This window comes from Mustela nivalis (genome assembly GCF_964662115.1).
Source record: "Mustela nivalis genome assembly, chromosome: 13".
NCBI classification, from domain to species: Eukaryota; Metazoa; Chordata; class Mammalia; order Carnivora; family Mustelidae; genus Mustela; species Mustela nivalis.
This window is the reverse complement of record NC_139032.1, coordinates 83,992,172-84,005,237: the sequence shown is the minus strand read 5'-3', so window position 1 is coordinate 84,005,237 and position 13,066 is coordinate 83,992,172. Positions and strand designations below refer to the sequence as shown.

The 13,066-nt window shown below is 41.3% G+C and overlaps 1 protein-coding gene across 32 annotated transcripts in view; it reads left to right on the top strand.

Moving 5' to 3' along the window:
• The window catches only part of MAPKAP1 (MAPK associated protein 1), a 244,407-nt gene that overhangs the window by 172,645 nt on the left and 58,696 nt on the right, over positions 1 to 13,066 (top strand). For 25 of the 32 annotated variants that reach the window (XM_082695560.1, XM_082695555.1, XM_082695569.1 and 22 more), the window contains one exon: positions 9,108 to 9,215. The exons of the other annotated variants lie outside the window; for them this stretch is intronic. In XM_082695560.1, coding sequence (XP_082551686.1) covers positions 9,108 to 9,215 — 108 coding nt within the window. The remainder of the gene's footprint in view (positions 1 to 9,107; positions 9,216 to 13,066) is intronic. 32 annotated transcript variants of the gene reach the window in all.

Here is a 13,066-nt window from a genome sequence, read left to right as displayed (position 1 = left end):
ATCATGACCCGAGCTGAAGGCAGCGGCCCAACCCACTGAGCCACCCAGGCGCCCATCCACAAATGTTTAGATCAGCTAATGTACCCAGTGTGACATAGCTTGTAAAAAAAAAAAAGCCAATATTTTAATCAAGTTCTTTCTGACTCCAAAACCATTGTCTAACCACTGCATGTCCACCTTCTGGGCTTAGTACTCGGTGGGAGCAGAGATGATAAAACTCGTCAAAACTACTCAAAAATTGTTCTGTCCTACACAGTCATGGCCTCCTTTGGCTAATAAAGATTTTAGAGCAGAGAGTGAGCCTCAGGGCCAGACCAAAAAGGAGATATTTCCTTTCCCTAATTGTAGGGAGAGCAGCCTGCCCTTCAGCAGATCCTTGCTTTGGCCGTATTACTCTTAAGAGAACGGATGTCTGCTTTTTTCTGTTTGTCTGGTGTCCTTAACATGCTCTGAAAATTAGGTCTTTCTTGGCCTTTGTCTTTAATTTCTGATTCTGGCTGACACCTTCATTAATGGTCCAGCACAAGCTTTCTGTCAACTTGAAGACTACTGTGTAAAAGTGGTTTTGCTGTCCTATCAATAATGGTCATAATTTCCCCAATACTCTCATCAGCAGTGAATTGAGTCTTGCAGCAAAGAAATGGAAACCCCAGTGCAGTGGTTTTAAAGTGATTTGTCTTGTAGACGGCGTCTTATTTCAGTAAAATCAGGTCAGTGCGGCACTGCTGGGTCAGATGTAAGTCTGATACAAATTACTTGGAGGAAATTGATCATTTGAACGTTAGGTTATTTTTAGCTACTGTAGCTTTTTAATATCTCTTTTTTTTTTCTTTATTTACATCTGTTTTAGTAAACTTTAACCATCATCATCAGGCAAATTAAATGTCTTCTCAATTTCAGCTAAGCCTGTGACTAGAGGCTACCCACCAGGAAGGCAGGAGCCTTCCCTGCATGGTTTTGGGGTTGGCCATAGTTCTGGCCTTGTTTAAACACTTAGGCCCACTCCTCCTCATCCTCCGGGCGACCCCCGTTCTGGGCTTTGTTTATTGCACAGACTGGCCCCTTGACCAGTCTGTTCTTCATTGCTATTGAAAGTTAATGGGGGCAAAATTGCATTCCCAAACATTTGAACCTGAAGTGGCCAGGGCCGAACTTAGTTGATCTCTGGTGATCGGTTCAATTTAGTTACGATTTTTTGCCATTAGGCTGGGGCTGAATGATGGTGATTTGGTTGAGGCCAAATGTCTGAAGAAAATTGGCTCTCTGATAAGAGTGCTGTTATCAGAGGGGGCTCCCTTCTCATTTACATTTAGATGAGTATTGATTATTTATTTACTCAGAGAAGTGAGATTCGTTTCCAATCTTATCTTTCTCGTCTCTGCTTGTCAGCAGAAAGAGAGATAGAGCTCCTGACATCAGGCCAAGATAACGGCACTTTGTAGTAAAGATAAAAGTTGGAATGGGCCTTTTTCTAGTCTTGACTGAAAGGATAAGTTTTAAAAATTAGAACTGATGGGTCATGCTTTCAAAACCTTTCCTGAAGGTTTTGCAGTTTAACTAGGCAGGAGAATTGGTTTATTGGAACAGCCTTGGTCTTTCTTCTTTTGTAATAGGAATTGTATTTAATTTGATTATATTCGGCTGTTTCACTGTGAGCAAATTGTGTATTGGCTCAGAAGAGGCTAAAGTGTGACCTTATTGTCATGTCAGCTTGTTCCTTTTTTATTATTTAAATTCCAAATTATCCAATCTGAGCCTCAGAGGGAGTATAAGCTACAGTGGCTATCACTTGAATATAATTCAGTGCTTACATTAAGATCAAGCAGAAAATGATTATAGTCTCCCCTAGAGGAAGAGTTATAAGCGATGGCACTGACACTAAACGCAGACATTTCAGAATAGCTGATGTTGGGTCTGAGCTCTGTATTGACAGCATCAGCTTGTCAGTGGCGGCTTTGGCTTCAGTGAGGAACTCAGGATTCCGCCAGCCCCTGCCATAGAGCAAGCGCGGCTTGGCACAGTTTGCCTCGAATGGGCCTCCCTGCCACCAGTCTCCTCCAACCCATTGTCCACAGTGTCCCTAGAAAAATCTTAACACAGTGTAAAGCTGATTATGTCACCTCCCTGCTCTGTTAGCATCTGTGACCAACAGACCTTGACCGATAGTCTGGGCCAAGTATACCAACCCACTCCCCGCCGCGCCCCAGCAGAACTGAGGCCTTTTCCACGCTGAATGTCTCCTGGTCCGTGTGGGCTCTTGAGTACCTCCTTGGTTTTGGACATGCTGTTCCCACTGTAGAAATGCAGTTCTTCTCCTCCTGCACTGGCCCTGAGTCCTCCTTCAAGACTGTGCTCAGATGTTTCCACCTCGTTTGCCTCTTCCGTGCTAACACAGCACCTCATCCATCCCTGCCTGAGGACAAGCGCTGACTTGGGCCCTTTGGATAATACCTGCTCCTGTGTGTCCTGCAACCTCTCCCAGTCTCCTTGAGGGCTGGAATTACTGATTATTCATCTCTGTGGCTGGGTCATTGTTGATAGGTTTGTTGTATAGGTGTGTGGATGGCATTGTAACATTGCCTGTCCTTTGATATCTACGCTGCCACCATTGGCTCCGTGACCTTTACTCATCATTTTTAGATTATATTCTTTGACCCTGAGCTTAGGGAACCGTAGGAATCCTGGCTGCTGAACAAGTCTCTAGTCATATAGATTGAAAGCAAGCTTGTTTAAATAGATAGTCTCCCTAGGGACGCCTGGGCGGCTCAGTTGAGCCGCTACCTTCGGTTCAGGTCATGATCCCGGGGTCCTGGGATCAAGTCCCCCATCGGACTCCTTGCTTGGCAGGGAGCCTGCTTCTCTCTCCACCCTCTGCCTGCCACTCTGCCTTCTTGTGCGTGCTCTCTCTCTCTCTCTCTCTAACAAATAAATAAATAAAATCTTTAAATAGATACGTACCCTCTCCCACCCTGCAGCCCTACCTTGGACACACATGATAAAGGATATGACATCTGTTTGATGCCAGCATTCTCTGCCACCCATATCTTCCCTTAATGGGGCTGTTAGCCTGTTAGGATTCTTGGCTTAGAGGTCCACCCGCACCTCATGTCAGCCGGCTCTGTTCCAGCCAGTCCTAGCAGCAGTCGTGGGCGCCATCACTGAGCACTGTGCTGAAGGAATCAAGGATTGTCTCATTTCATCTTCACAGCAGCCTCTGAGAGAGGTTCTGTTATCCTCGTTTTGCAGATGAGAAGGTACACAGAAGCTAAGTAACTTCTCCAGAATGCATATCTGGCCTTCTTACTCCCTGAGAGGGTGCAAACACCTGGAGTTTTCTGCTCGGAATCCGGCTTTTCCTCTTACTGGCTCATACTCTTTTTCTGGCTACAAGAAGCCCTTTAAATTAGTAGATTTAAATAGATTTTAATAGTAGTAAATTTTAATAGATTAAAGCAGCACTTTACGCTGGTGAATGGACAGTGATGAACATGAAGGCACGTCCATGGAAGTATTCAACCTTTGACTTCATCATTTTTCTTCAGGTAGGTGGTCCTCCAACTTGTTCCCATGCTCAGCAATAATAGTGATAAGTTAATTCATTTATATCTCACTTCAATCCAGAGAGCACTTGGAATATATACATTCCTGATAATAGGATAAAAATACACAAGTTGAAAAACGATATGAAAGGAAAAGGAGGGGGCACCGGGGTGGCTCAGTGGGTTAAACCTCTGCCTTCAGCTCAGGTCATGGTCTCAGGGTCCTGGGATCGAGCCCTGCGTCAGGCTCTCTGCTCAGCGGGGACCCTGCTTCCCTACCCCCCCCCCCCGCCTGCCTCTCTGCCTACTTGTGATCTCTCTCTCTCTGTCAAATAAATAAATAAAATATTTTTTTTTTTTAAAAAGGACAAGGAAAATAAAGATCCAGAGGATGGATTGTCACAGAAGTGCGGACCCAGTGAGCATGGTTGGATCACGGTTTAGTGCTGAGCTTCCTCACACGCAAAGGAGAAAGGGAAGCTCTCTCTTAGTACAGGAGTTACGTGAAGCTGTCTAAAGATACAAAAGAGCAAACCAGTTGCTCTGAGAAAATGCAGCTTTTTCCTGAGAGTGAGGTCTGAAGGACATTTCTGCCTGTGTCTTTAGAAGGAAGATGCACAGTGATTGAGGCAGTGGTCTCTCTCTTTGGGCTTCTGCGTTTGCTTCCCACTGGAGTTCAACTCTCAGCTGGCTCTCAGCTGTTAAGGAATTGTGTGCTAAAGCCCTTTATGTTTCTGTCAAGGATTGAAGGGATAGAGGAAGCCGGACTGACCATCTATGTATCCACCATCGGAAGGATACTTCATATTTTCTTTGAAACTTATGTGCTGAGATGTTTGCCTCAGGTTTACAAAATCCCATAAAAGTCCTGCCTGGGTATTATAACTTGGATCCCTCCCTAAGTGCCCAGAGCAGTATTTTGTTCCTAGACCATCCGGTGACATGGTATTACTGCAATAAATACATCATTGGAATGCCCAAGCAGGTTTTCCTGTTGCCACGCAGTAACTGCTTCCCAGAATCTTCCTTTTGTGTCCACATCCACTGTGAAGTAGAGGGCATGTGGCTTCATGCACAGCTGTGACATTTTAAAACCTCTTTCTAAAGGTGGATGTTGCCTTAAGAACTATGTCCTGTTCAGTGTGAAGGAGACTTTTTTATTTTATATAATCGTTTCCTTGGCAAAAATATATTAATAGAAACTGACCTCACAGCTTGCTTTCTAAAGTGGTTTTGGCTGCTCTTTTTTCTTTTCTCCCATGTTAGCTGCCTGAAAATTAAGCATTTGATAGAGACTCTAGGTTGATAGATCTAGTGGGTCTGGGCTGTCATAGTCTTGATTATCATCACCAGACATTTATTAAGCACTTGTATGAGGGAGGCAGTATGGTCTGTAGGTATTACAGAGCACAGGCTGGGGCAACCTGGCTGTGAATCCTCATTCCTCTACTTCCTATAGGACCTTCTTTCTGCCCATTATTCAGCCTTTGTTAGTTCCAGTTTCTTTTTGCATGAACTGGAATTTATATTCTTTACATGCTAGGGTGACAAATCAGATCATCTGTATAAAAGGCCTAGCACGGTACCTGGCACACAGTAGCAGGCCTGGCTATGTTATGATTTCTTAGTATTGTTACGGTCCTGAGAGGTGGCTGTGGTGGATAGCTGACACTTACATAACACTATTAATGTATCAGATACTGTTCTAACTGCTTTATAGCTGTTAACTCATTGAATCCTCAGATAGGCCTATAGATATTATTATTCCCATTTTAGAGATGAAGAAACTGAGAGATACTGAGTTGCCCCATAGTCATACAGCTAAGTTGATCAGCCAGGAGTGGAGTGAGGCAATCTGGCCCCAAGTCCATGCCCTTAACTACCAGGTTATATTGTTTCTCATACATACACTGCCTCTCATTACATGATGTGGCCTGAACTTATCCATCTGGCTTTTTCAGAGGAAAATTCGTGCAACAGTCCTTCTGTGTGAGATGTTTTATTCCCTGGGCAAGAATTAGGAGTGAAATTGATATTGTAAGAGGCAGTTTTCCATTTGGGTTTCGATCTCAAGTCTCATCTACAGCTTAACCACCCTGCCTTCTCCAAAGTCAAGACTCATCAGTCCTTTGCTAAGCTCAGAAATGGGTTTCCAAGTTGGTCTTCAGCTTTTATGGAGGAGAAGGGGGAGTACCCAGGACAGAAAATGACACTCGAAATTTCAATTTAATGACAAAACTGGGCACACATAGGAATATTCTTAAGGAAAGATGGAGGGAGAGAGTCTTTCTGGATGGAGAGGGAAAATAAGGTGACCCTGTCTTCATAAGGACCCAAGTTACAGCCGTTGGACAGGATAAATCAGTAGGTATGGATTTCATTAGAATAAATTATTTCAGATCATTTTCATTTTAAATTTATAGAAACCACAAGTTAAGTGATTCGGAACCCAAATGAAACTACAAATCTACAAAAATCTATACTTAAGGTATAAACAATGGCCTCTTTATAATTGGCCAGTAATTTACATTTGCTAGAGGAAAAAAGACTTAAAACAGAGGCTTTAGAGCCTAAGACCCTTGAGTTTTATTCCCCCTGCCCTACTTCCTACGTTTGTGATCTTGGCCAAGTTACTTCAACCTGCCAACCTTTAGGGTCCCAATCTGTGAAATGGGAATAATAGTATCTGCCTCTTAGAGTTGTTGGGAGCATACACCAAGGTGACAAGCAGAATGCTTGGCATATAGTGAATGGCCATTCAGTAAGTGAGAGTCATCATCATATTAGGCTTCAAGGAGAAAACGCTAAAGCTACTTTCACGAAACAAACTATTTCAATCGAAATATCTGCAAGACCCAAGAAATAAGAGAGTAAATGTTGAATGATGGCAGTTATGGCTTTGATACTGGTACAGGGGGCTCATCATGTTTAAGGACAGGAAACCCTTCCTACTACTCCCTGCCCTCCCTGGTTTCCCTCATCACGTCTCCCAGGCAGCTGCAGAGCCTGGAAGGAAAGAGTGCAAAGCAGACCGGCCTGCTACACATCGCCGTGCAGCCAGGCCCTGGCTGCCAGCGATCAAGAAGGTGGTGGCTTATTTACAGTCCAGCTCTCAGTTAGGCAGACAGCTTGAGAAGCCCAGCCCCCTGTAAACTGTGCTCAGAGTCAGACTAAGTAAGCCTAGATTGCAGGGTTACTTAAGTTGAACATAGCGATCTATGTAAACTGATAAATGTCTGGTTTTGATTAAATTATCACATGAAAGACCCATTAGAGAAGCCACAGTGTGTGATAATTATGGTATCCTCAGAAAAATGGCATAGTAAGAAATCAGAGGACTTGCAAGTATATATGATGTATTTTAAATTATAAAACTAGCCTTTATTTATTATAGGAAATGTGAAAAGTACAGAAAAACACTAAGGAAAAATAAAAACACTCATTATCCCACCATCCAGTGTAAGCGCTATTCACATGCTGGAAATAACCTTGCGGTCTTGTTTCCCCTGTGACTTTACACATGTTTTTTTCACAATTGTAGCCTTCCTGCACATACTGTGTTGTAATTTGCTGTTTTCATAAAGTAGCATATTATAAACATGTTTTATAAAATTAAGCATTTTTGCAGCATCACTTTTAATATCTTTATGGATTTTCATAATATTTTGTTTAACCAGTCTCCTATTGTTACATTTAGGGTGTACCCAAATTTTGGCTGTCATAAAAAAGTGAATTATTACAGCTAAACTCTGTACTGTAAATTCACAGAGGTGGCTGTTAGTGTCTGGCACACTGTGCTGCTGAGAGGTACTGAGGATGGAGCAGTGCAAAATTGTTTAGCAGACCTGTGTCTCACAAAGAGGCGCTCTAGGGTCAGCAGTGACTCCCTTCCCCTAATGGGCTTGAGGAAGCGCACAGCTATGAAAGGTGGGTGTTGGGAGAGGAAAGGAAAGAAAAGAGAGAGTGCATAGAACTCTTCTAACCAGTTAAGTTTTCTGAAAGTTCAGCTGGGCATGATTTTTCTGTGATGACTTTCCCTCAGTGAATGTGGGGGATATCAGGAATCAGCAGCAAACATGCCTGGTAATGAACAAAAGTCGATGATGGTGACAGGTATCTGAAAATGGGAATTATCAGTGTTTACATACCTTTATTTGCTAAATATTTTTGAAATGAAAATTTAACTGTATAATGTTGAAATACAGTACCCTCTTGACCTGTATATAGTGTATTAGAGTTTATAAGAATTGTGTAGGTACCTGAGTGTGTATTTTTATAAACAGATAGTGTTTTGAGCACTGTTGACTAGCAAAAGTTTAAGAGCTATAAGTAGTGTACAAAAGACTCGTGTGTGTGAGAACTGAGACTTGCTAATGACATACCAATTAGAGAAAAGATAGACTGTCCCATGAAACTGACATGACATGACAGTGCTCTCGATGGATGTAGAACATAGGGGAGGAGAATGACATGGAGGAGGTGAGTGAAATGCCTCCGACTAGTGAAGGAGTGGTACTGCATATGAATAACAGGTTGACAACAGCTGAAGAACATATCTAAAAATATGTGTTCCGCCTGGGAGCCCTGGAAGGCCTCTGATACTTTCCTCAGATCTCTTACACCTCCCCTCTGTCTGACCAAACACGCCTTTCATAGTCAAAATAGTAAGACAGTTTCTTACACCTCTAATCTTTTCAATAACCATTAACAACAAGAGCAGTCTTTTGAATCTGATCATTGGACCCGTTAGGTGTTATCTGAGAAGAACAAGATTGTCATTTGGCTTGACAAAGAAATACATGAATAAATGTATAAAATGCCCCAGTGTTTTATTAAGATCTGCCAGAACCCCCCGTGTGACACAGGCTAGCTAGTATTCCTGGTTTTCAGTATTATTGAACCGGTGTCTTTGTGTTTTCATGAATGTTTCAACAAAAACATGAATCAGCAGCCACTGTCTATTACCATCACCCAGAAATCAGAGATTTTGGGGGGTTTTTTGTTTGTTTGTTTTTACCTCACCTGCTTTTTAAATTTTTAAAAAGATTTTGGGCTGTAATCGTATTAGAGGTCTGAACAAACTTTATTCCTGCTTATAATTGGTTATTCATTATGATATAATGGTTATTCATAACTACTTCTGTGGGAGTGCCTCCTAGGAGGCAGGTGCATACTAAGTATTTTTCCTGTATCATCTGTAATCTTCACAGTAATCCTTAAGGTATAAGTATCCCTCTCATTACATATTAGGAAACAGAGGCTCGGAGACGGTAGGTTACTTGCTGATATCTGAGAACCCATGTAGCCATGTTGCGATTCCAAGTCAAGCCAGTTCAAAAGCCATCTACCTCTCGCCTTGTTTGGGGTCGCTGAGCAAAAACAGACAAGTGTGTAAAACCTTGTGGAAAGAAAACCCCAAACGCTTCCATCTTGGATAGCTAGACCCTCTCAGACAGACATCAGTGTTTTCCTAGTACTTTATCAGCTTTTCACCAGTATGTGGTGTTTTTTCAATGTCAAATTCATTGTTTCAGACTTCCTCCCCTCCTCCTGCCTTTGATCTTCCAGGCCCTCAGTACCGCCTGGAGAAGCAGAGCGAGCCCAATGTCGCCGTGGACCTGGAGAGCACTTTGGAGAGCCAGAGCGCATGGGAGTTCTGCTTGGTCCGAGAGAACAGTACGTTGGCCTCCTCGCTCCATGCCTGCTTTGTCCGTTGCAAACAAGCTTAGGAGTCCTGTGTTTGGGAACGCTCACTGGTCTGGCTTCCCCAGGCAGATTTGAAATGACTTTGTTTTCCAAGGCAGATCTAAGCCTTTGTGCCAAAAGTGTGTCCCAAGTGAAATGATGGATTTTATACATTTTGGTAAAAAGTCTGCATCCTGTTTAGTACTGTGTGATTGATATTTTTCTGTTAAGCTGTATCTTCTTAAGGTAGGAGCAGCCCCGGAAACAGCTTAGAGATAAATATGAGGCCTTTTCTGAGGCCAAGACTATTTTGTATATAAAACAACTGGCCCTGTCAGTATCACTGTTCAGTCTTCTAGTTTTAGAAAATTCTGTTTGCATATGCCTTAGCAGGAGGCCGTGTAGTGGTTCCTAGAGCTATGCTGTAAGTCTTTTTAAAACTTCAGTTCATTTCTTCTTTACTTTCCTAGTTGTGAATCTTTGCCACTCCCTCCTCTATACTCCCACTGACTCAAGGAACAAGGATGTGAAAACTGAGATTAGGGCAGCCAACTCACCACTGTCATTCCTGCTTTGGGACATTTATACAGACTATTTATTCTGCAGGGAGCACACTTCCCCCCACTACTGTTACCCGTATCTCATCCTTTGTCTCAATTCAAATGTCACATCTTCAGATAAACCACCTGTGATTCCCCCCACCCCCCGCCTCACCTAAACCTGATCCATTCCTCACTTGGGTATCCTATTCTGTTCGGTCATAGAGTGGACTACTTTTTCTTCATTATATATATTTCAGCTTGTGATTATATCTTTTTCTCAATGATCATTTGATGTCTGTCCCCCAACTAGGTTGTCAGGTCTATGAGGGTGTCCATGACCCATGCAAGTTGTCCCTCATTATTTCAGCAAATATTCACTCATCATCCACTATAGGCCAGTACTGTAGGAGCTTGTCAATATAGATTGAGTGAATGAATGGCAGTTTTTAGTCATGCCACTGACCCTCTAAGCAAGACCAGCTTGCTACTCAACTGACGCAAGGCCTTGACAGCCTCTGCTGGAGAGGCATGCAGAAATTTTGCCGGGATGGTGAAACATGGTCCTTGCATTTATTTTTTTCAAAGATTTTATTTATTTGAGAGAGAAAGCGTGAGAGGGGGCAGGGCAGAGGAAGAAACTGACTCCCTGCTGAGCAGGGAGCCCAATGCGGGACTCATTCCCGGGATTCCCAATCATGACCTGAGCCGAAGACAGTCACTTAACCAACTGAGCCACCCAGGTGTCCCTGATCTTTGCATTTAGCAGCAAAATCCTAAAGGCAGAAGGTTGGTATCCCCGTAGTCTACAGCCAGTTATGAGTATCTTATATAAACATACAGAGAAATAAAAATCAATTGGATTCCCAAATGGCATAAAAAATTCAAATAAGTAGTAAACAAAAAATGTTTATCACTATCAACAATGTAAGATAAAAACATTTTAGAGCAACAGTGGAATACTTTTCACCTGTCAAATAAGCTGGGTAGTTGAAAAAAAGTCCTTACTGCTGGAAGAAATAGGCATATTCAAATACCAGTGACTAGTGCAAGTTAATGTAACTGCAAAATTATCTAGAGACCTAAAAATGTTTTCCCCAGTATTTCTGCTTATGGAAATCTGTCTTAAGGAGAAAAAAATCTATAATGCAATAAATATATGTGTATATTGATAGTTGTTAGATATTTATATTATCTAACACTAGAAAAGTAGTTAGATAACTTAAGGTATATCCCTATATTCGAAAATTGTGTAGAGCACATCACATCACCATTTGGTAAAGGCAGACCAAGTAATTTGGACAAATTCTCCCACTGACGGTAACTTAAAAAGCTGATTAAAAAACATAAATCATCACCCTAAAGTCATCAGAAAGCACAAGGTAAAAAATATGGTCTATATGTGGGAGAAGATTGAACCGAAAGAACTGAGATCAATACCTAGGAACAATTTTACCCTGAGATCATCCAAATTTAAGGGCTGCTGTATTCCAAGGAAATTTTATAGCATTCAAATTCATATATTACAAAAGAAAAAGGCCAAAAAGTGATAAGCTTATAAGCATTTAGTTTGAGAAATTAGAAAAGAAACCAAATAAAGAAATGTAAAGAGAATAAAAGGAAGGAAGCAATAAAGAGCATAAATTAAGGAAATAGAAGATTTAGGGACATCAAAACCAAAAATTAGTTTTTGGAAAACATTAATGAATCACTAAACCTCTGATGAAATAGATCAAAGACAAAGAAGAAATAACAGAAACAAATGGTAATAAAATAAAAAGGAGGTATACTTTTATTATCAAGGATCTGCAGTTAATAAACAGGTAATAGGAATTATTTTTGAAAGCCTCCTCACCAAAAATTGTGAAAATGTAGATGAAAAGGACAAAGTCCTTAAAAAGAAAAAAAAAACTCAACTTACCAAAATTGACACAAGAAGAAATGGAAAACTTGAGTATACTCACAACTATTTTGAAAATTGAATTCACAATTAAAAACCTTCCCACAGGGGCGTCTGGGTGGCTCAGTGGGTTGGGCCGCTTCCTTCTGCTCAGGTCATGATCTCAGGGTCCTGGGATCGAGCCCCGCATCGGGCTCTCTGCTCAGCGGGGAGCCTGCTTCCCTCTCTCTCTCTGCCTGCCTCTCCATCTACTTGTGATTTCTCTCTGTCAAATAAATAAATAAAATCTTAAAAAAAAAAAAAAAAAAAAAAACCTTCCCACAAAGGAAAATCTGGCCCAGATGATTTCACTGCTTAGTTGTATCAAACACTTAAGGAAGAAGTAACTCCCATCTTACATCAGCTATTCCAAAGACTAGGAAAAAAAGTGACACTCTCCATTTCATTTTAAGAGACTATCTTAGTCTTTTTATCAAACCCTAATAAATACTATGCAACAAAGAAAATTTAAGTAGATACAAATATCCTAAACAAAATATTAGACTGAATCCAGTATTATATTAAGGGAATAATACAGCATTCCCAAGTTGGAGTTTTTGGGGTTTTTTTAAAAGATTTTATTTATTTGACAGAGAGTGAGTGAACACAAGTAGGCAGAGAGAGGGGGGAAGTAGGCTCCCTGTTGAACAGAGAGCCAGATGCGGGGTTCGATCCCAGGACCCTGAGATCATGACCTGAGCCGAAGGCAGAGGCTTAACCCACTGAGCCCCCCAGGGACTCCCCCATGTTGGGTTTATTTAAAGAGCACAAGGTTGTTGTGACTTTAGAAAAACCTAGTCAAGGGCTGCCTGGGTGGCTTAGTCGGTTAAGCATCCAACTCTTGATCTCAAGTCAGGTCTTGATCTCACAGTTGGAAGTTCGAGCCACGCACTGGGCATGGAGCCTACTTTAAAAAAAAAAAAAAATTAAGATAATTTGCCACAATAACAGATTAAAAGGATAATCATCTCAGGAGATGTAGAATGTTATCCAGCCATTATAAGTTGTGTTTACCGAGAGTTTTCACAACAGGAAAAGTAAGTTTTGATGTAATATTAAGGAGGAAAAATACCAGGGAAGCAAAATAACACATACAGACTAATATCAACTTTGTAAAAACAAAACAAACAAAAAGAATAAAAGGAAATGCCAAAATATTAATAGTGGTTGCCTCTGGTTGGCAATATTCTGGGTAATTAATTTTCCTTCCCCTTTATACTTAAACTTTCCGGAGTTTCTATAATGAGCATGCATGACTTTTTCTAAGAAGAAGAAGTAAATAGTAAAGTTAAGTTTACTTAACTAAACTGTAAAGTTAAATTTACTTTACTTAACTTTAGATAAAAACTACATAATAAGAGTAG